This window comes from Triturus cristatus, chromosome 2_2 (assembly GCF_964204655.1).
Source record: "Triturus cristatus chromosome 2_2, aTriCri1.1, whole genome shotgun sequence".
In the NCBI taxonomy this organism is placed as follows: Eukaryota; Metazoa; Chordata; class Amphibia; order Caudata; family Salamandridae; genus Triturus; species Triturus cristatus.
The window spans coordinates 965,418,062-965,439,285 of record NC_140582.1 but is presented as its reverse complement, the minus strand read 5'-3'; the positions used below and the strand labels follow the sequence as shown (position 1 = coordinate 965,439,285).

The following is a 21,224-nucleotide window of genomic DNA, read 5'->3' as shown; positions in this document are numbered from 1 at the left end:
GCCTTGCTCACCTTGAAACGTTCCAAGGCAGAGTCCGCTTTCTCCCTAAAGAAAGGCGCTGGAGCAGAGCAGTAGTATCTTGCCAAGAGCCTACTGACCACTGGTGTTGAGGTGAGGACATTTGTCATGACATTCACCACAGGAAGTAGCATCTCCAGCAACTCAGTAACCTTTTGATCACTGAGTGAAAGGACATCACTTCAGGAGTAGGAGGTTCTGCTAGGAATCCCATCGCCATCTTCGGGTAGGTATCAAATTCACTGGCCTGTCGGCTCATAAGATTGCTCGTCTCTACCATCATCACTGTAGATGTAAAAATTCTGAGTTTCAGAATCCGATCTGAAAAGATCAAAGATCCTATGCCTGTACTTTTCTCCTCCTCCGCCAAGAGTCTCTGGGCCTCCCTAAGAACTGGTTGTGGGGTTTTGAGTCTGGAAAAGGAGGAGGCAGTGATGATGGATCAGTGTCCAGTGATGGAGGAGGAGGCGGCGGCGGCGGTGTTGATGGCGTCTGTGGCGGTGCTAGCCAGAACGTGGATGGCTGCGGCTTTAGGTAATGGAGAGCTGGCAAAAAGGGTGGAGGAACCTGTGCTGAAAGGACAGAGCTAAATGGCACTGGTGTCAGACCCAAAAGCATAAACATGGGTAGGCGTAAGGCGCCATGGGCCCGAGCAAGCGCATGATGGTGCTGTGGCTTGAGCAAATAGATTGTACATGGTGGTAAGGAATAGTGCTAGGTTTGAGCTTCGTGTCGGGAACTCCATATAGGAAGGTATCGGGAATTCCAGGAACAACTGAGCCGGTGCCGGTGAAACTAAAAACACAGGAGGCAGTGTAGGTGGTGATCCAGGCAGCTTTGGGGACAAGTCTTGTGGAGCCACTGGCAAAAGGCTGCTTGGAGGAGGATATGCTGGCACCATGACAAACAACTACTGTTCCAAGGAAGAAGATCTTGAGGGAGATGGAGGGTATCTGGTGTTTTTTGTTTCTCCTCCACTTGCTTGAGGAATGCGAGACCAGTGACCTGCAGCATGGCCTCAAACGACGATGGCTGATCCCGTCATTGCATGCTCAGTCCACGAGTAACTTGGCCTCATACTCCTTGATGGCCTTTGGGTGCATGCTGAGGCAGTATTCACAGGAAAAAGAATCATGGTCCGAACACAGACACCAAAGGCAGATGGAATAGACGTCAGTAATGGACATCTGCCTCTCACAGTCTTGAAATAGCTTGAAGCCTGAGCGCTTCAGATGAAACAATGTACTGCTCTGAAGTGAATTTTTTGTGAGGAACACACAACTCTCACACAAGAGTGAGCTTAGGATGTTGTTGCACTGTGGTGGGTGATGTATGACTTCGGTGATATCATCCAATGTCACTTTTGTTGTTAATATGAAGACAGTGCCCCCTACTGGAGACCTGAGAGATTTGAAGTTTCTGGATCCAGTCTGAAGCCTGGGATTATTCTACAGGTGAGAAACGTGCAGGTAGAAGTATCCATCAGAAATACTGTTTTTCTGCGATTGGGGGCGAGGGGGTGGAGGGGGTGAAGGGAGTGGTGATGAAGGCTATTGAGCTTATTTATCCAAATTGAACCTTTTGTATTTTAAGTTTATGCATACACATTTGTAGAAACTAGTAAATGCTTCATACACAATTATTACATTTCAGTATGTTATATTTCCAGAATTATAATTAAAGCCAATAATTGATAAACAGTTCATGAAAAATTCAACCTTATCGCCGATTCTGGTTGCTTGATACCACTTATTGCAATGGCTGTTTCATGTCTTGTATGAAAGGCATTTAATAATTTCTAAAGGAAACAATGTGTGTATCACTACTGCTGGCAGGAGCCTGAGCACGTACGAATGGTGTAATCTGTCTTTTTGATCCGGCAAGGTCAATGTAATTAAGCAGTAGGAACCTGTAGTATTTATCTAGCATTGCTATCTACAGCATGCAACTGCAAGATTAGATTTTTTTTCCAAAGCAAGATAGAAAATCAAAGTGAAGAAAGATGTCATATAAATTTCATGGCAACTTTGTTGACAAATCCATCGTTTTGGCACCTTTTTTGCTGATTGTAGGCAGATGTAGTGTTAGAACCTACATAATGAGCAGTGTCCACACTGGGAGTGGGTGGACCCATCAGTGGTGGTGGCTGCTCACTCCTAAGAAAGATTTTGGGCTCTGGCATTTACTGTTTTAATACTAAGCACTAAAGCAACCAAACATTGCTACATTTAACACTTTGCTATTAATAGTGCCACCGTGGCATGGATGAAACACAAATTCATGAGGCACCAGAAACAGCATAAAGTTCTTCACAATATAGATGTATTCATGACAAGGAATACGCAAAAAAAGACGCTCTGTTTAAGAAAGATTACAAAACTGAATTTATTTTGCCTTACGAGATGCATTTATAAAACTGTTACTGAATATGATTTGTGAACAGAAGAACAATGAAAATCATGCCTTACTTCCCCTTTCAGTTCTTGATTGAGAACTACTACACAATGTATTTGCTGCACCACACTGACAGTCCTGTGAGCTGCTGGCTTTGCCAATGTCTCCAAGTTTAGAGCAAACTATAAAAATAATTTTTAAATGGTCTTTAAAAATAACACGAGTTCAGGAATCAAGGTATTAGGCTTAACTATCCATTCTTCCATATGGTTCATGTGTATGTACCGTCAACACAAAAGATCATGTAAAACCCTAAACAGCGCTGAATGGCATCTCTGTGTGTTATTCTATATTAATGAAACCAATATCTTGATAATAAAGTTGAGGGTGTTGTGCACTAAAAAACTGAACATAAGCACCATGTGGCGAAAGATGGACTATCCCACGTTTTTTTACACCAGTGAATAATTTATGAACTATTTTTGCATTTGGATCCCTGAAACCTGTATGAAGTGACTAATTACAGTTTCTTTCTATGTTTCAGACAAGGCAGAGGCCCTACAAGTCACTGTTGGTGTATGTGTTTTCAATACAGGAACAGTATGCCAGAACTGCAGTTACACCTACTCCTTCCTACAAGTGTGGTGTTAGAACATTCAAGTCCTTTCCTCATATGAACCGAAAGAGAGCCCAGATAAGATGTCATATGTTTAAGGCTGAAAAAGCTGTAGATTTGAAAGTTGTAAACAAAAATATTTTAATTGCCTTTTGCCCCCGAAGCAAGCTGTATTAACCATCAAATGTAAAGGTACTATCTCACACCAGGAAACTGATTATTTCCACTATGAAAGGTTCATGCAAAATAAATGTTAATTTCCTTTAAATAATTCATTGCAAAAATAGACTTTTTACTGTATTGAGCAAAACACATGAAGTAAAATGTCTGAGTATGAGGGTTAAAGGACTATTCAGATCAAATCTTCTGCAATTAATTATTTACCTCATACTTAGGTATTCATTCTACAGACAATTTATGCCTCCATTGGACTATACTTTTTAAAACAATTTTTTCAATCACGCTTTGAAAAACATACTTATGAAGATCACTTAAACTGTTAAATAAAATTAAAAATGTAAAAAGTGTACTTATAAAGTGCACAATATCTACTCAGCTGGCGGCAGTGAATTCAGTTAACAATCATACTATTCGCCCTAAGTGAATCACAGCAGTTAAAATAAATTATTCACTGCTCCATCATTCCTATTTTGGAATTCAATGCCATGGTCACAAAAAAGGTCATATTTGGATAAAGTAAAGCTGCTTTCTACTCTCACACATGTGATTTAGGATAAAATGTATACTTCCTGTTGCAAATTCACTCCACTTTTTGTAGAGAGGACTAAAACAAGCAATCCTGGCACTATTTCAGCAAAGCTTACATTTCACTTCACTAGGAGAAATTTCCTTTTTTTCCAAATTTGGAGAACATATATACACAGCTTCTTTTAGACAAAGACAAGTATTGTTCCTTAGCCTGGGACAGATGTAAACCTTAATTCAAGCTTATAAATTCTAACACAACAGCAGAAGCATACAGATTATGCAAAATGCACTCTCCTGGCACTCTGTTCAGGAAGGAAGGTACATGTTACGGTAAGTGCTATATTCGATTGTGCCACCTCTGCTTCTATACGCTGGTGGCATTTAATTAACATATTAACATGGACAAATGTGCCACGTAACACTGAAACTAGAGGTGACAAAATGATAAAATGAAATGATAATATTTTTAGAAGGGCGCTGTGTGCAGATTAACTGTGGTGGCCAAAATGAAGCTGGGAAAGGCGGACCCTTGCAGCAACTGTTTTGTGCCTCCATGTTTTAATTTAATTTAATGAACCATCAATACCTGATGAAACAATCACAGAGATATAAATCAAGCAAAAGCCTGAGAGGGTAGTGGAATAAAGCAGTCCTGATGCCTCTTCCTTTCGGAGCAGAATGGTTTTTAATAGATAGTCACAGTGAAATGTATTCTTTCCGATTTCATGTTTTGTATTGTCTGGACATTCATCTTCCAAGAGGACCTCTTGAAAAAATGAACTGTTTAGTCCATCAAATCCTTTGGCTACTGTAAAAGTAGTACAAAAATGTTTATGTAAGTAACTTAAAACTGAACGCAAGGCATGCTGGGTAAACCTGCTCTTTTTCCAGGCACATCCTCCCACTTAAAGGCCATTAAGGAATTGTCGCTTGTCGGTAGCATCGTTTTGCTGAGCCAAGTCGAGCTGAAATCATTTTAAGCTGTTTGCAGAAAAGCAGAATAGTCGTTCCAGGAATCCTCCATTCAAGTTATCAATTCACCCTGTCAGGTTCTCAAAGGTTCCTTGATTCGGACGCCACACAAGCCAAATCACTCAAGGGAGGAACGTACTCTTTGTCTGCCAGTAATAATTTAAGTTTTTAAATAAATATGGAAGTGCCGTACTGGTTAGGCATGTTGTCCATCCATACGAAGTACAATTCACTCTCTCTGGAAGGAGATGCTAGTCTATTCGGTTACCACAAATGGTAAACCTGTCTATCTCCAGCAAATCTTTCTTTGCCGATCTGTGTTTCAATTCCGAAGCATCTTGTGGTAAGTCTTTGTCCTCTCCATCAGGCGTTGTTAAAAATTGATCTGTATTTGTAGTTATAAGCGAAGATGGATTTTCAGTCTGGTGTATGGGCTGAGTAGTTACAGAAGCGGATAAACTCTCATCGCTGGGTATACCTTTGGGAAAAGAAAAAAGACATTTTAATTGAACTTACATTGATTGTCAGAATAGGTTATTTTTAATATTTCCCTTATTAGAAGAATCATGTAATCACAAAAAATCTATATATCAAACATCAAAAATACACTCGATGGTGAATAATATAAATGACAGTCTATAAATAGGTTTCACTTATGGAAGCATGGCACTGCACAATTCAGCCACCTCTACATCGCAATAAAAAGCCAATAGGATTGCAAGTGAGGGCCTTTACAAGTATTTCACTCCAATATATCACGTTCCCTCTCTACGTACATAGCTCTCCAAACTGTTTAATTGTGATTATATGTTAAGTTTACGAAAACATGAGTCCCTTTGGCCAATGTTAATCTTTTCAAGAAACACATGAGATTCGCTGTCTGCTGTGCCAAATGTGCAGAAAGAATGCTTCAATGTATGGATCGTTTGCCCTTACAGCTAACTTGGACTCTACTTTCCCTTGTTAAGTCAATGATGGGATCCCAAGTAAGCGCACGTGGTGCTTTTAGCGGGATAACTCTTCTCTACTCTCGCATGAAAGATTTAATGACAAAGTGAAATAGATGTGTCTGTGTTGTAGGTAGGCAGCCACTGCAGAGAAGCCTTATTAAATGGAGTTGTAAGCTAAGTCAAGAGAATTTTGAAATTCAGCTCTCACTTCACCTGTGTGTCCTGATTATGTCGGCTGAGTAGATGTACAAAATTGTTGTCTGTCTTTGAAAGTCCTACACCAGGAGAGCAATATATTGTTCAAGAGCCCAGCGCCTTATCTCTTGAGCAATCAGAGACTGGACTAGGGACCCTTTTTCCATAGTGGTCCAAAATAATATCTGTGGGCACACAAATGGGCTACAACGTAACAGCTGACAGCAAAACTTTAGGAAGTGTGGGGCTATTCTAATAGCCATGCTCTAGGCACAATTCAAGATGGTAAAGGTCTCTTGGGTTTTAGGAATATAAACCTTTAAAATTAATAAACTTAGATTAACTGTAGATTACTCTGTGTCCCAACATCTATAGTTACCTTGATTAACCATGAATAACTTTAATATATGAGTGAGATTTAACATCTATTACTCAACTATTATTCAGATGTGATACTCAGGAAAATAATATAAATAAAAATGCAATTTTAACAAGGACCATTATATTGTGGTTGTAATTATCAAGGAGTATTTTGATTGCATTTAGTTTTAGATCAGGTTACTGTTCGAGATACAAACTCAAATATACTAAACTATGGATAAAGTGGAGATTTTTTGAGCTGTGTATGGCAGAAATAAGTATCACAAGTCAATGAATGTATTATGTAAGTATTTCAAAATATGTTCTGCAACGTTAATATTTAGCAATTGAACAGATGCATAAGGTGCAGTTTAACAAGTTTTACTTTTATTTTGAAGTCCACAAATGTACCTTGAACATACATAGACCAAACGATTGGGTGTGCTTTCGGGAGTGATCACTCGATTTCAAAGTGTTCATTACTGACCTTGGTGTAAGTCATCAATAATACTTATATTTTTTCCATACCAAATGCACTTTGCTTTATATACTCATTTTGACTGTCCCTGAACTGTTTGTATTATGGAGGATAGCCTTATTGATTTAAAATTATATTGAGCTATTACATGTTTGGCTGATTGCATGCATGTATTGATTTTTTGGAATTTGTCTGCAAAAATGTTAAATAAAGCACTTTAACCATCAGGTCCAAGGGTAGAATTTGCTAAAAATGCGAAACTGTTAATTAAATTAGTGTTTTTGTGGGAAGCAGTATTACCAGTGTTGGGGTATCTTAGTGCCAGGGCTGAATTGCTGAGAGCTGGTCTACAGTAATACTTGCACTATAAAGATTTGAACAGTTTTGTTTCTTGAGGGGCATATGCTATCTTTTTGACTGAAACTTGGCTAAACAAGTACTCAATCCCTGATATATTACAGGCCATCCCGCAAGGTTTCTCCATTGTCAGGCACTACTATTCTACAGCTACAAAGAAGGGGTTGAACACGATAGTTTTTTATAAAGGCCTCCACTGGAATTGCTTGCAATATTTAGATTGTGATCATGTCATTCAATGTTTAATCAATTCTGTCAGGGTCATGGATATTGAAGCACAATTAATATATCTGTTGATTAGTTTCTGAAAGCAGACCCCTTTAGCATATTTGATTTAATGCACACTTCCTTGAAGTTGAGTAAAATCTGTTTCCATTGCAAAAAAATCACTACTTTCAAGTCTGCCTGACGGAATATGCACTCCTTACCCCTTTTTGCCATTTCCCCCTCTTCCTTCCATGCCCCATTGGACGTGTGTCTGAACTATTCTAGGCGCTAACACCTCATGTTATTGTTTTTCCTCTTATGTTATACTCGGCTCATGTAACTGATGTAATTCTTTGTAACTTGTAATTCGCTGATCCTCATGTAAAGCGCACTGATATCCCCGGGTCTAGCCAGGGCTATATAAAACTCCGCAAATAAATAAATACAAATAAATAAATGCTCCTTCTCTTTACTTTCTATTGAGGGCTGCAAATCTTCCTTCTTCTCCCTGGCTCTTGCAAAAAACTTTGCTGTGACAGGAGCTCTTATCTACATGCCCCCAGGGCCTCTGCTGAACTTATCCACCATACTAGCTGACATGTCGCTTTTAGTTACGCGCTATTCCAATCTGTTGGAAGATCTTGTAGAAGAGCATAATAACTAAATATACCCCTAGCCGGAATTAAAGATCCAAAGATAGTGACGCCACTGCATAGGACTGCTTTATTAGCCCAAACTGGAGCCTGGTTTGTGCTGGTGATGGGCTATGGGGAGATGAACGATTCGCCTATATATGCGAACAAATGTTTTGTCCAGGACCAAAGTATCTCTACCTCTCAACACTGCAGCCATAGGCTACGGTAGGTACTATTTTTGCTTTAGCGGTTTCAAGAATCATGGTATAGGAAAGCCCGTTTAGGTGTCTAAACATTCCTGCCAGGCCTGCAGCAAGAGACATCCCTTTCTTTTTGATCTCCTTGCGAGACTTGAAGGAGCCATCGCTGTCAATTATCCGGCTAAGGCCAGATGGTCTTCCCTTTAAGGGCCCATTTTTGGGGTTTTCACCAGGTCATCGGCGTTTAGTATGTTAGATAGCTGAGCAGACCCTAGTTTCGGGGCGTGCAAGTTGATGGAAGAGAGTGTTGGCCGAAGGTCAGCGAGAAATAAGTTGAATCGCAGCGATGCTAATACGCACCCTTCTTTGAGCCCTCTGGTTATCGGGATGACCCTTGAGAGATTGTCTCCGTTCCCCAGGTTGATCCTGACCCAAGTGTTAGAATATAGGGTTTCTCCGTTCCCCAGGTTGATCCTGACCCAAGTGTTAGAATATAGGGTTTCTATCGCTCTCAGGAGGTAAGGTGGAATTTGCCAATCAATCAATCATGAGTTTGTTAAGCCCGATTACTCACCCGCAGGGGTCTCAAGGCGCCGGGGAGGTGCAGGATCCAGTCAATCAAGGAGGTGGTCTGTCGAAGAGCAAAGTTTTGAGGTTTCTCGTGAAGATGAGGAGTGATGTTGTCTGTCTGAGGTGGAGCAGTAGGGCGTTTCAGGCTTTGGCTGCGAGGAAGGAGAAGGAGTGGCCTCCCTCCCGATCTGGTCTTTCTGGCACGGAGGACCACAGCGTAGGAGAGCTGGGCTGATCATAGGGTCCTTTGGGGTGCGTGGAATTTGAGTCGGCTGTTCAGGTATGCTTGTCCGGTGTTGTGCAGAGCTTTGTGTGCATGGGTGAGAATCTTGAAGGTGATTCTAGCCTCGATGGGGAGCCAGTGGAGTGTGCGCAGGTGCTGGGAGACATGGCAGTGTCTTGGCAGGTTGAGGACCAATCTTGCGGCAGCGTTCTGGATGTTTTATAGCTTGCGGGTGAGTTTTTTGTTTATTCCGGCGTAGAGTGCGTTGCCGTAGTTGAGTCTGCTGGCGTGAGTGATGGTCTTTCTGTGCTCGAGGGGGATCCATTTGAAGGTCTTACGCAGGAGGCGGAGGTAGTGAAAGCAGGAGGATGTGACGGAGTTGATCTGGCGGTCCATTTTGAGCTCAGAGTCCAGGATGATTCCAAGGTTGTGGGTGTGGTCCGTGGGCTTCCGAGGGCGGGGGCCACCAAGTGTCGTTCCAGGCGTTGGGGTGTGGGCCCATGATGAGTACTTCTGTTTTGTCAGTGTTGAGTTGTAGGCAGCTGCTTTTCATCCATTTAGCGACAGCTTCCATGCCTTCTTGAAAGTTGTGTTTTGCTGCGTTGGGTTCGTTGGATAGGGAGAGGATGAACTGGGTGTCGTCTGCGTATGAAACAATGTTTAGTCCGTGTGTTCTGACGATGGGGGTGAGTGGAGCCATGTAGACGTTGAAGAGCGTGGGGCTGAGTGAGGACCCCTGGAGGACTCCGCAGGTGGTTGGTGTAGGGTGCGAGAGGAAAGGAGCGAGTCTGACTCGCTGCGTTCTGCTGGAGAGGAAAGAGTGGATTCAGTCGAGGGCCTTGTCGCGGATCCCTGCATCGTGGAGTCTGCGTGTTGGGGTGCGGTGGGAGACTGTGTCGAAGGCCGCTGAGAGGTCGAGGAAGATTAGGGCTACTGTTTCTCCTGTGGCCAGGAGGGAGCGGATTGGAGAGATGAAGGATCCGCTCCAGGAAGGTAGGATTGATCCAGCAGTTAAGTTGTAATTAAAGAGTGACCCCATTGCTTTGGCCCATTTTACCAGGTTGGTTTTATATATTGCATGGGGGATCCCATTTGGTCTCGGAGCCCCGGTGTACCGCCCCCTTGGTGAACTGTCGCTGCACCTCCTCGAGCTTGATTTTGATGTTGCCTGGCTTGCCTGACTACCGCATTGGGGCCAGTCTGCTATCCGATCCAGAGTTGTCTGATCCGTTCTTGTGCAGGATAGGGTTTGTATATGGTTGAGGATTCAAGTGGGCTAATAGGAAGGCAGCCCAATCCAGTTCTGAGATGTTTGAACCTAGAGTTATTGTGCCTAAAGTCCCAAATGAGTTTAGCCCAAAAGGTGTCCATGTTTTCTCTTTTGATTGCCCATATTGTACACCTAAAGGCTCGCTTTGCTCCTTTCAGGGTGGCACTGTTTTCTTCATTTGAGGGGCTGTGTTGAGCTGCTCCCAAAGCCTTATTGACTTCCCACTTCAGGAGTTTACTAACTTATATGAATTATGGGCGGTTAAGGAGGTTTATCTGGGCTGCGCAGTCCCAGGATTTACTTTGGTTGAGAACTGTTCTGTGTGGGCGGTGGTAAATTCAACCAATTTGTCTGTGATTGTGCCATTTAATTGATGGGATTTTTCCAAGTGGCGGGTTGCTTCATGTTCCAGTCTTTCGCTCGACCACCAAATTCTTTTTACAGTTGATTGAGTATGCGATTCTGGCTACATCTGATGAATGCTTATTCTCTGTTGGTGACATGGCCAGTGCCAGCTCCTGAGGTAAGTGGTCGCATTCCGGTCTTGAGCCCATTTATATGAAAGAGCATATATGAAAGAGCTAAGTGTAGTAGGGGAAGAGACACCCCAGTGTGGTCTATTAGTGAGCTGCCGGATTGAGAATGAAACGGGAAAGCTGGGGAATATCTCAGTTAATGCGGCCATTTAGAACTCGTAGCGTCAGATGCTCCAGTTTCCGTACCAGGGATATACCCATTTGGTCCTTCCTTGCTGTGCCTAGTTGGATTTCTTTGGAAATGTCCCACTCCCGTTCCTAGACCCCAGTACCTTTGCTGTTGATGGTGTGGCCTAGTAGTGTCATGTTGAAGTACCTGCCACCATTAGTGAGATATCTTGATGCTCGCCTTCCAAGTCAGCGATGTAATTTATTATCTGTTTTGACAGCTCTGTACGATCTTTTTGTGTTGGTGGTATGTAGATATTTATCAACGTGAGGTGCTGTTCTTTCCCTTTGATTGTAAAGGTTAGGTGCATTATCTGGAGTCTGTTATGTTCGGTTGTTTGAGCATTGAAACTCATTGTGAGTGCTGTTGATACATATACTCCCAGGCCACCTTTCCATCGTCCGAATTTTGCTTCTCTGATGGCTGGGATCAGGGAATTGGTGAATCCCGGGATTGCAATTGGTTCAGGTGCCCATGTTCCTGCAGAGCTATTATTGAGAATGACTGAAGATATCTTAGTGTGTCGGGCCGCTGATGTTGGTAGTGCTTGTGGGCCCATTGGGGCAGTTTCCCTTTGCCTCCCATCCTGACAGCTTTGTGTAACTTGGGGCCCGATCCTCTTGACGGTCGATTACTAAAACAGGGTCTGAGATCTTTCTTTTGGATCCAGGTGGTCCCCTCCCGCTGTTGCGCTCAGGTTGTGAGGTGGGGCATTATCTATGGGTATTTGAGTGGGTGCTGTCCCTTGCATGCAGTTGGCGATCGTCATTGCTGGGCCACTATAACCACTCCTGTAAGCGGTGTGTTTCTCTTGAGGGTTTGAACTGATTGATTCCAAGCGGAACTGGGGCACTTGACGAAAGTTGATCCCTGTTTCAATGTTGCGGATGGTCCTTACTAGGTGGGTGTTTGGCCATGCTTGGTTGATCTCAAGGATGAAGTGGAGCTTGTGTTTGTTTTTTGAGTAATGGGTATTTCGGGTACTACTACCCCATGCTGTGCGTCCTTTACATATCCTTGGCCTTCCGTGCTGGTGGTTGTTGCTCTGCTTTCTCCCCCTTTGTCTTCTATGATGTCCCTTGCTTGTTGTGGGGTGCCATCTTTAACTGCATTTGTCGAGCGTGTCTTGGATGAATGATGTGAAATTTTTGAAATCATTGTAGAGTTTAACCCTTTAGTCCCCTTGGGGTCACCATTGGTGTTAAGAGGTTGTGATGCAGTTGACCTACTCACTGTGGGGGTTTCTCTACTAGTTTCAGCATTCCTTATACGGTACTGAGTACAGGAGACATGTTACATCAACCAGGTTGGTTTTGACAGGTTTTTGTTTTGGGATTTAATTTTTTGGCTCCTTTTTTTTGGTTTTGTACTCTTTCTTGTTGAGCCGGTGGGTTTGTGGTACTCTTTTTTTGGTTAGTTGGTTTTGCGAAGGGGTGAGTATTTTTCTTCTAAATCCAATAGTTGCTTCACTTGTTTTATCTGGGGAAGTCCTTATCGCTTTCTCTTTACTGCCAAAGCTGCTATTCCCCGTGGTAATCTCTTCCTGGGCCATTCCGTGGTTAGTTTCTGGAACTGGCTGCGTGTCTTTGTGAGTCGGTGAGCAGTCAACTCTCGTGGTTAACCACTATCTGTTTTGTTTGTGGCTTTCAGATCCTCTAGGACTCCCCCCCACCCCCCCCCTCAGCTCCCCCCCCCAGCCCCCCTCTCCCCCGACTTTGGGGAGGCAGCTTAATTTCTCCAAAATTGGGGTTGAGGTTTATTACACTATCTAGTGCTCTTTTGATTAGTTTGTTCAGGCCAGCTATTTTCTGGTCTATCCTAGACACATAGGTTGTAACGGTGTTCAGGACCTCTATTTGAATGTCCATTTTGAGTGAGTGGTATGTTTGCACGTTGATCATTGTTTGGATGGTCCTTAGCAGGGAGGGCCAGGTGCCATTAATCAATTGGTGCGCTGGTTTCCCGGTGGCTGAAAGATGCGGACTACCTTGTACAGGCTCAGTTGTCTCTGGTCCCTCTGTGTCTTCAGTCTTGCCTGCTGGCTTTCCACAGGTTGAGGGATGTGGGCTCCCCTGTGTAAGTGCAGTTCCTTCTGGTGCATCTGTGCCTTCAATTTCGCATTTAAGCCAATCGGCTTCAGGTGTATAGGATGCTAGGAGGGCATCCCATTGATCTGGTGAGGTCTGGGTAGTCAGTTCCTGGTTCTACTTCTGATTTGGTGCCCAGTTGTTTGGTTGTTTCATAATCTGGACTGATAACAGTAATTTCTTTTTCTCCCTGTTCCTGGGCTTGTCTCTTCCTCAGTCATTTCTTGGGATTAGTCATGAGTCCGATTAAGAGGACTTCACGTTGTGTTCGGTCCAGTCCTGTCCCTGGGTTTAATTGTTGTTGGTCAAACTCATATGAGAGTAATTCTGGACTCCCGGGGAAGGTTTGTAAGTGAAGGCTATTGGTGGACAGGTAGTCGCCCGAGGCTGCCACTGCAGGTCTGATGTGGCCATTCCCCTTTGAGACCCATTCTTTGATGTTAAAATTTAAACTGGTCTTACACGGAGTGCTTTCGCAAGATGCTAGATCTCGTTTGGCAGGGAAGTCCTTATCGCCTACGTGATGGCTCAAGTGTGCCCTGACAAGGGTGTTCGTAAAGTTTTGTTTTTTCGTTGAGGCTGGATCTTGGTTGAAGCCAGGAACCTGTTTGGTGATTGGTTCATCAATCAATTTGATAATTGTGGGTGTGAGTGAGACAGGAAGCCCAATGGTTTGAGTGTGGTTGAGAAAATTACGCTGCTGAGTCTTTTAGTAGCTGGAATTTATATGTGATCCTGGCCGGTTCCTTGAGGCCCTTGGGGCTATGTCGACACTCACAAGTGGCGTTATGCTGGTCGTGGTTTTTGCCCGTCTGTTGCCACCCTATTGCGGTGTCCTTCTTTGCTTCCCTGACCTCATAATGGAACAGGTCCTTGTTACCCATCAGGTAAGCTGTTCTAGGCTCAGTTATTGTCTCTCTTCTTTTCCCTGTTCTCCCGGTTTGAGGGGCTATTGGGTGCAGTGCTGTGCTGTGCTGTTCTCTGTTAAGCCACACTGCCCTGTACGTGGCTGCTGCACCTAGCTTGAGTGATGCCTCAGATGATGAGTTAACAAGGCAATGAAGTTGTGTGGCTGTAGAGCTGTTTCTCTAGTAGTCCTGGTTAGGCTGGTGGCCTTGTAACTTGAGGATCCCACGAGTCAGCAGGATTAGCGTTGTGTGGGGGCAAGTTGAGTGTGGCAGTGTTGCAATGGTGTTGCAGGAAACCAGCTGTGGAGGGTGCGGTGAAGGAGTGAGGGGGTGTGCTGGCGGGTGAGAGGGAGGACGGGCAGGGCTGGTGGGGCTACCCAGACACTGGCAAGCTGCACCGGCCTAATGCCGGCCACCTCTGCTCAGGAAGGGTTAAGGCCCCTGTACTAGTCCATTAACCTAGCCTTACCGTCGCTTCACCGCCTTGCTACTTGGGTCCCTTAGATTACCGGCGCCCGGGGCTCGTGAGTGATGCTGCGGTCCTCCTGCAGTCGTCCTGTTGCGAGGCTGTAATGTCGCTGCTAGGCCTGGCCTAACCTCTGCCTCTACCCACCACTCGTGGTACCTGCGATCACATACGGCAGTTGCGGGGGCTCAGCGCGTACAACTGCTCCCACACCCCTCTCGATGGTCTGCCCCGCCTCTCTCGCTCGGTCTCAGCGTCCATGTTGATAAAGCCAGCACTCTCTGGCGGCTGGCTCAGAGGACCATTAGATCATATTGCTACTCTCGGAAAAAAAAGGCGCACAGATAAATTAGCCCTCAGCAGGATGGTTCAATGATGAACTTTCGGTCCTTGAACTTTCGGTCCTTAAAAAGAAATGCAAGAAGCTCGAGCGCCTCTGGTGCACAGCCTACGATGCAGGATGCAGAGATGACTACAAGGTGGCACTAAAAGCATATCACCTGCTCATTAACCAGTCCTGCCAAGATTACTCCAACAAAATACTAGCCATGAAATTTTCCAGACTGTTAAATCTCTCACCCTTCTGGCGTCAGTCTCACCCTCATCCCTTCTTTCTGAAGAAAGCTGTAATGCTCTGGCCTCCTTTTTCTCTGAAAAAGTGGAAAACATTTATGCCGCCTTCCCGGCGGCAGCCAGAAACCACCTACAGCTGAACGCAAGGTTTGACCCTTCAGTTGACAGTGTCAAGCTTTGGCATTTCTGTCCTATCCAACTTGACAAACTTACATCCCTATGCTCCGTCATTCAAGCTGGCTCCCCACCCAACCTAATCTCCTCTCCATCCTGGAGCAGGAATGCGAAAATATTCAACCTGTCCTGTGTGAACTTCTCAATCTCTCTCCTACGGATGTGTTCCCCAGCAGTGGAAACACTCCATGGTGGTACCCCTTTAAAAGAAATAATTCCTACCTGACCGATCTCAGCCTGAAAGCTATCAACCTATATCACGGCTTCCTCTGTTCTCTAAGATTGCAGAGAAGCACGTGAATAGGCAGCTCTCCAGATATCTGTAGGACAACAATCTTCTGCATGGGACTCAATTTGGCTGACACACCTCTTATAGCACCCAATCGGGCTTGTTGCTAGCCCCCTGAGTCGGCCCGTCAGATCATGGACGAGGGTGACACTGCAGCTAGCCTTATACTGGATCTCAGTGCCACCTTCGACACTGTATCGCATAACATCTTGGTCGAGAGGCCCTGAAACTGCGGCATTGGCAGCAATGCACTGCTTTGGCTAACCTCATTTCTGCCAGGACGTACCATTCAGGTCTCTCAAAAACCATTCTACTCAACTGTTCATTCAATGCAGCAGGGAGTGCCGCTGGGTTCCTCATTAAGCCCAACCCTTTTTAATGTACACGTCTGCTCTCTGGCAGAGATAATTGAACGCAATGGTTTTACCATTAGCTCACATGCTGATGACACGCAAGCGGCCATTACTCTATCTCACAGCAACAAATCTGTGGCCACTTCCCTCTCCTTATGTCTTTCAGAGGAGGAGGAGGCGGCTTGGATGAATTTAATCTGCTTAAAGCTGAATGGCGGGAAGATGGAGGTATTGGTTCTGGGCAAGTACTGCAACATCTCGACCAATGCTTGGTGGGCTAAGAGTCTCGGTCCTCTACTCCCTTCTAAGTCTAAGGTAAAAAATATTGGCATCTGGTTGGACGAAAAACTCTCCGATGCCCAGATTACTGCCCTCGCAGGGAAAGCTTTAGGATGTTGAGATCCTTGAAAAAAATTCTCCATCTCCTACCTAAATCCACCCCAAAAAACAGTATTCCAGGCCCTGGTGACCTCAATGCTGGACCACTGCAATGTCCTCTACTTGGGAGTATCCCAGTCCAGTTTTAACAGGCTTCAACGGGCCCAGAAGGTTGCCACTCAGGCACTGCTCAAGCGGGCCTCCATCAGTCTCGCACTATGAAAGCTGCACTGGTTCCTTGTGAGGTGAATGCTTTAAAGTGCTCTGTTACTGTTATAATGCCCTTTCCTTTCAAGGCCCACAGTATCTTCAGTTGATAGTGAAAGATTATGTACCATCTAGGAACCTAAGATTGGAAGAAGCAAAATGAGCATATATCCCAAAGTTCAAAAGATTCCGAATAGGAGTCAGCTCCTTTGGCCTTCTCTCGCCAAAAATCTGGAACTCTCTCCCTGTGATAATTCAGCAAGCCCCATCTGAAATTATTTTCAGAAAAAAACCCTAAAAACCTGGCTTTTTGGATTACGTTGAGATATATCCTGTGAGTTGGGCAACACTATTCTCTGTAGTCCGTATCCTAGTGCTGGGACACTTCACAAGAAGTAGTTATGGGCTCTATAAATCACATTATAATTATTACTTTCTGAAGCCTACAAAGGTTTGAAATTTATCACAGTTCTAAAGGTAAAGAATTTGGAATAGGAAGGCAACCCATCTGGTTCTTGCAACAGCAAGGTATCAGTCTGGCAAAAATGCAGTGTGATGTACTGATTGACTGACTTAAGTAGACTAGGAAAGAAACACCCTTTTACACAGACAGCAACAAGCTGTACACTTTCCTTTTATTGAGCGTTGCTCACACCACCTAAGAATGGACAGAGGGTGGAAAGTAATATAAAGACTAAAGTACCAGGAATAGGATGTCAACCCAAATGTGTACCACAAAGACTAAAGGAAATTCCAGATATTAAGAGCCTCACTTGACAACTGATCATGCATAATAGACATAGACGACTGAATATCAAGCAGGCCTTCACCTTCTTTCCCCAGGAGCATCAGAATGTAAAACCCAATCAGACAACTGAATCGGTCACATGAGAATGGAAACCAAATTAATCAAATTCTACACTTCAAACAGGAAGTAATCTGGAATATTATTAGATATTTACCTGTAAATAGAACCCAACTACACATAGGAACCTTGTGAGCTAATATGCATGCTTTTCAATGATCTAAGGTTTGTAGCAGAGATTTAGGTCAATCCCGGTGAAGATAAGATACATGGATCTGACATAGAGTAGTATGATGGCAAGCCCATTTCACACACCACAACGCTAAGAAGGTTTGAAGTGCTCTAGGTTAGAATCACCGTTCACGGATACTCTGGGACTGAACAATATAAATATGACATTACAAGACTTAAGGAACATACAGGCTTACTCACAGAACACCTGGGGCAAAACATGTGTTGCTCTACTAGCCAAGCCAGTCATTTATATTCGAAATTGCCTACTGGTGAAAAATAATGCAGGCTGGTATGCCACGCCGTGGCAGCTTGGTAAACCAGTCTGCTTCCTGAACCTATAGGGCCTTTAAAAAAATCCAGGACGTCTCTTTTCTGACAGTTTTGAGGCAAACTAACACGAGTCTAATCCTCAGGTTTTGTAATAGATATGGTGCCTAAAACATAATTAACTATACGTTTGAGAGCTGGCTTGACATAAAGTAAAGGTTTTGGATGCCAGTGGAAAGGGACACCAAAGCACCTAGGATGGGGGGCACACGCAAAAATACCATGAGTTTGCCTCAAACAAGAGCCTAGAAGAAGACAGCACAGAAAGCTGGCAAATAAGGCTTATACCAGTCCACACTTCCTACATTTTATTCTGTCTACAACTGAGCAGAATGAAGAGCATGAATCAGACCCCATCTCATCTCTACTCTTCAGTGGAAGAGAAGTTATGTTTAACCAATCCAACCATGCTGAACACGAAAATAGAAACATGTCTGGTATAAGCCAAAAGCTAGGGTAATAATCCATAACCCAGCTGTCTAAATTGGCGCTTACATTCAAGGACAGATGGCAAGGCAAACCACCAAGTCTTCCGTACCTCTTAACCAGGGAAGTATGTCAAATGTAAATGTTGTAAGGATGGGTGACTGATTCGCCAAAAACCCTTGGGCATAAGGATGCTGGTCATGTAGGAAGTCCGTAGAGGTGACTGGTAGTCTTCCATGCAGGCACTAAAGTCCTAGGGTGAGTGAAAAAGCCACAGTACCTCTCTAGCAAAGCCACAAGGTATGTAACCAGTAACCAGTTCCTAGAGGAACATTTCTCAGTATAGATGCAACAGTACTTTGGATAAGTACCTGATGAATAGCCCTGCTGGACATCTTGGGGAAAAAATAAATGGTGTAATGCCACACAGGGAATCTCAGAAAAGTTCAACACTGTATTGTAAAAAGACAAGTCAGGTAAAATCCTGGTGCAAACAGCTATGGCACATTGGCTTGTTAGGAAATGTAGTAAGTCAGATGAAGCAAAAAAACTGAAATCTCGTTGCAAAATCTTGGAATCCTAATGAAGGTAATACGATCAGGGAATAAACAGCAATAAAACTGTGCAGCTGATGCCTTTGCGGGCCAATTAAGTCTACGGAAGGGCTACGAAATGGGGTCAGGTAAGGCAGAAAAAAGCATGCAAGGAGGCTTTGATATCTATAGGGTATCTGGCATATCAAAAAACAACACTTAAGAGGTCGAGTACACGTCTTCACTAACCCAGTAGCATTTACAGAAAATAACAGCAAGACACCACAGACAAACTTCACTCCAAGTAAGGTGGCAGCTTCTAACTAATCTCCCAAAGTGCAAGGACAGTCAGTCTCACAATGAGGTGAACATTACCATATTGACCTAAAATACCCATAATCCTACACTCAGTTTTTCTTAATATTAGAGGTCAGTAGAGTAATGTTTTTGCCTGCTAAGATCAGTGGCTCAAAGAGCCTACAAATAGATGTAGCCTAGTGGTCTCTCAAAACAGTGACAATAGCAGGCTCATCTGTTACATTCTACTGCCATGTCATTATCCGTCCAAAGGAAGAAAAATGTGGGCTGGGAATTTTATGCAAACATCAAGAAGATGCTTCCATTTGCAAGCCCTCTACCTCAGTATGGAGTGTTGACTCCAGCTGCCACCAGGGTTGAAGAGAAGAAAATCTCGCCTCCAGGTTCTAGCCAGTGAGCACAATCATCGGGGAGTCCTGGGAAGAACCAACTCTACTTTTTTATTTTTTATAACAAAGGGGGAATGGACACAACCAGTCACTTTCACAACATGTTTATATGGAGAACAACACAACTGGGTTTGACTGCTCAGGTAAGCGTATTTCAGAAACAGGCAGAAACCCTCTGGAAAAGCAGAGAAAGCCTAGAGAAGCACGTGAGGTGCCCACACCAACCTAGTGAGTCATCAATGTCAATATGGACATATGCTAGCTAATATTCTCTGAACTGGCCATCCAGCACACAGTCTCTGGAAGCCGACTATGACTATGCATGCTAAGTGGTGCTATTATGCAAGCTCAAATGGTTACCCACAAAACAGTTAAAAACCTATGTTGCAGAGGAAAGGATCAAAGGGTGATGTAAGGTCGAAATTGGAAATGACAGAAGAGAAAATGGATTTTCCTCACAGAGGGTAGCTATGGAGCAGACGGCAGCAGACCTACTTGAAAGTTCACAAAGTGCACTATGAGTCTCAGAGGATGATGAGATACTAGAGGTTGATGGTGCACCAAAGCACAAGTTACTTACCTTCGGTAACAATATATCTTTAAGAAACATTAGTTAGTTAGATTCCTTACCTTAGAATATCCCCAGGCGTCAGGCTGGACCCAGAAAGATTTTTCGTCAGCAGTACTGCTGCGCGTCGGTAGGCATCATCTGCGGCTCCGCGTCCGTCATCGACGTCGTGATCGCTGGGATGACGCCGGAGTACTTAGGCGCCACCCTCACATCAGTTCTGTACATAGCTTTCCGCGTCAGGAACGCAGAGCCATGCAAGAAACCGACACTGGTGCCAAGAAACTAGGGCCCTGAAAGGGATAACCTTAACCCTAGATATCGGTTCGCAGAACGGGGAGGATGTGTGGGACGGTAAGGAATCTAACTAATGCTTCTTACAGATATATCGTTACCGAAGGTAAGTAACTTGTGCATCTGAAAGAAACACGTTAGTTAGATTCCTTACCTTAGAATAGATACCCCAGCAATACCAACCCCAGTGGTGGGTCTGCGAACCAAGATCACACCAGGAAGTCCTGGAGAACGGAACGGCCAAAGAAGCCGTCTCTTCGGACTTGGCTGTCCAGGCAGTAATGCTTGGCAAACGTGTGCATCGAGGCCCACGTAGCTGCCTAACAAATGTCCTGCAGAGGGACTCCCCGTCCCAGGGCAGTAGTAGCTGCTGTGGCCCGAGTGGAATGGGCGCGCAGCCCCAGAGGAGGATCCTTTTTAGCCAAAGAATAACATACCTTAATGCACAAAACGACCCACCGAGAGATGGTTCGCTTGTGCACCGCCCGTCCCTTGTTAGCGCCCACGTAGCCAACAAAGAGTTGGTCGTCCACCTGGAACTGTTTTGTGCGGTCCAGATAAAAGGAGAGCGCACGTTTTGGGTCCAGACGGTGGAGCCTCTCTTCCTCTTTCAAGGGATGCGGAGGCGGAAAGAAGGTGGGCAAGGTAATGGACTGCCCGATGTGAAAGGCACCACCTTAGGAAGAAAAGAAGGACGAGTCCTCAGAACAACCTTGTCCGGATGGACAGAAAGGAAAGGAGATTTAGATGAAAGAGCCTGGAGCTCACTCACTCTTCTTGCAGAGGTGATGGCAACCAGGAAAGCGCTTTTAAGAGTCAGAAGACGGAGAGGGCAATTATGAAGTGGCTCAAAGGGAGCGCACATCAGGTAAGTAAGAACCAGATTCAAGTCCCACGGAGGCATCACGAAAGGAACTACAGGAAACATGTGCATGATGCCTTTCAAGAATCTATTGACAACAGGGGACTTGAAAAGAGAAGGCTGATCGGGAAGACTCGAGAAGGCTGAAACAGCTGAAAGATATCCCTGGATGGTG

The 21,224-nt window shown here is 44.4% G+C and overlaps 1 protein-coding gene across 1 annotated transcript in view; it reads right to left on the bottom strand.

Moving 5' to 3' along the window:
- Positions 1-2,378: 2,378 nt before the first annotated feature.
- The window catches only part of TAPT1 (transmembrane anterior posterior transformation 1), a 443,118-nt gene continuing 424,272 nt past the window's right edge, over positions 2,379-21,224 (bottom strand). The window contains exon 14 of the mRNA XM_085642381.1: positions 2,379-5,186. Within this exon, the coding sequence (XP_085498507.1) occupies positions 4,960-5,186 (227 nt within the window). The 3' untranslated portion in view covers positions 2,379-4,959. The remainder of the gene's footprint in view (positions 5,187-21,224) is intronic.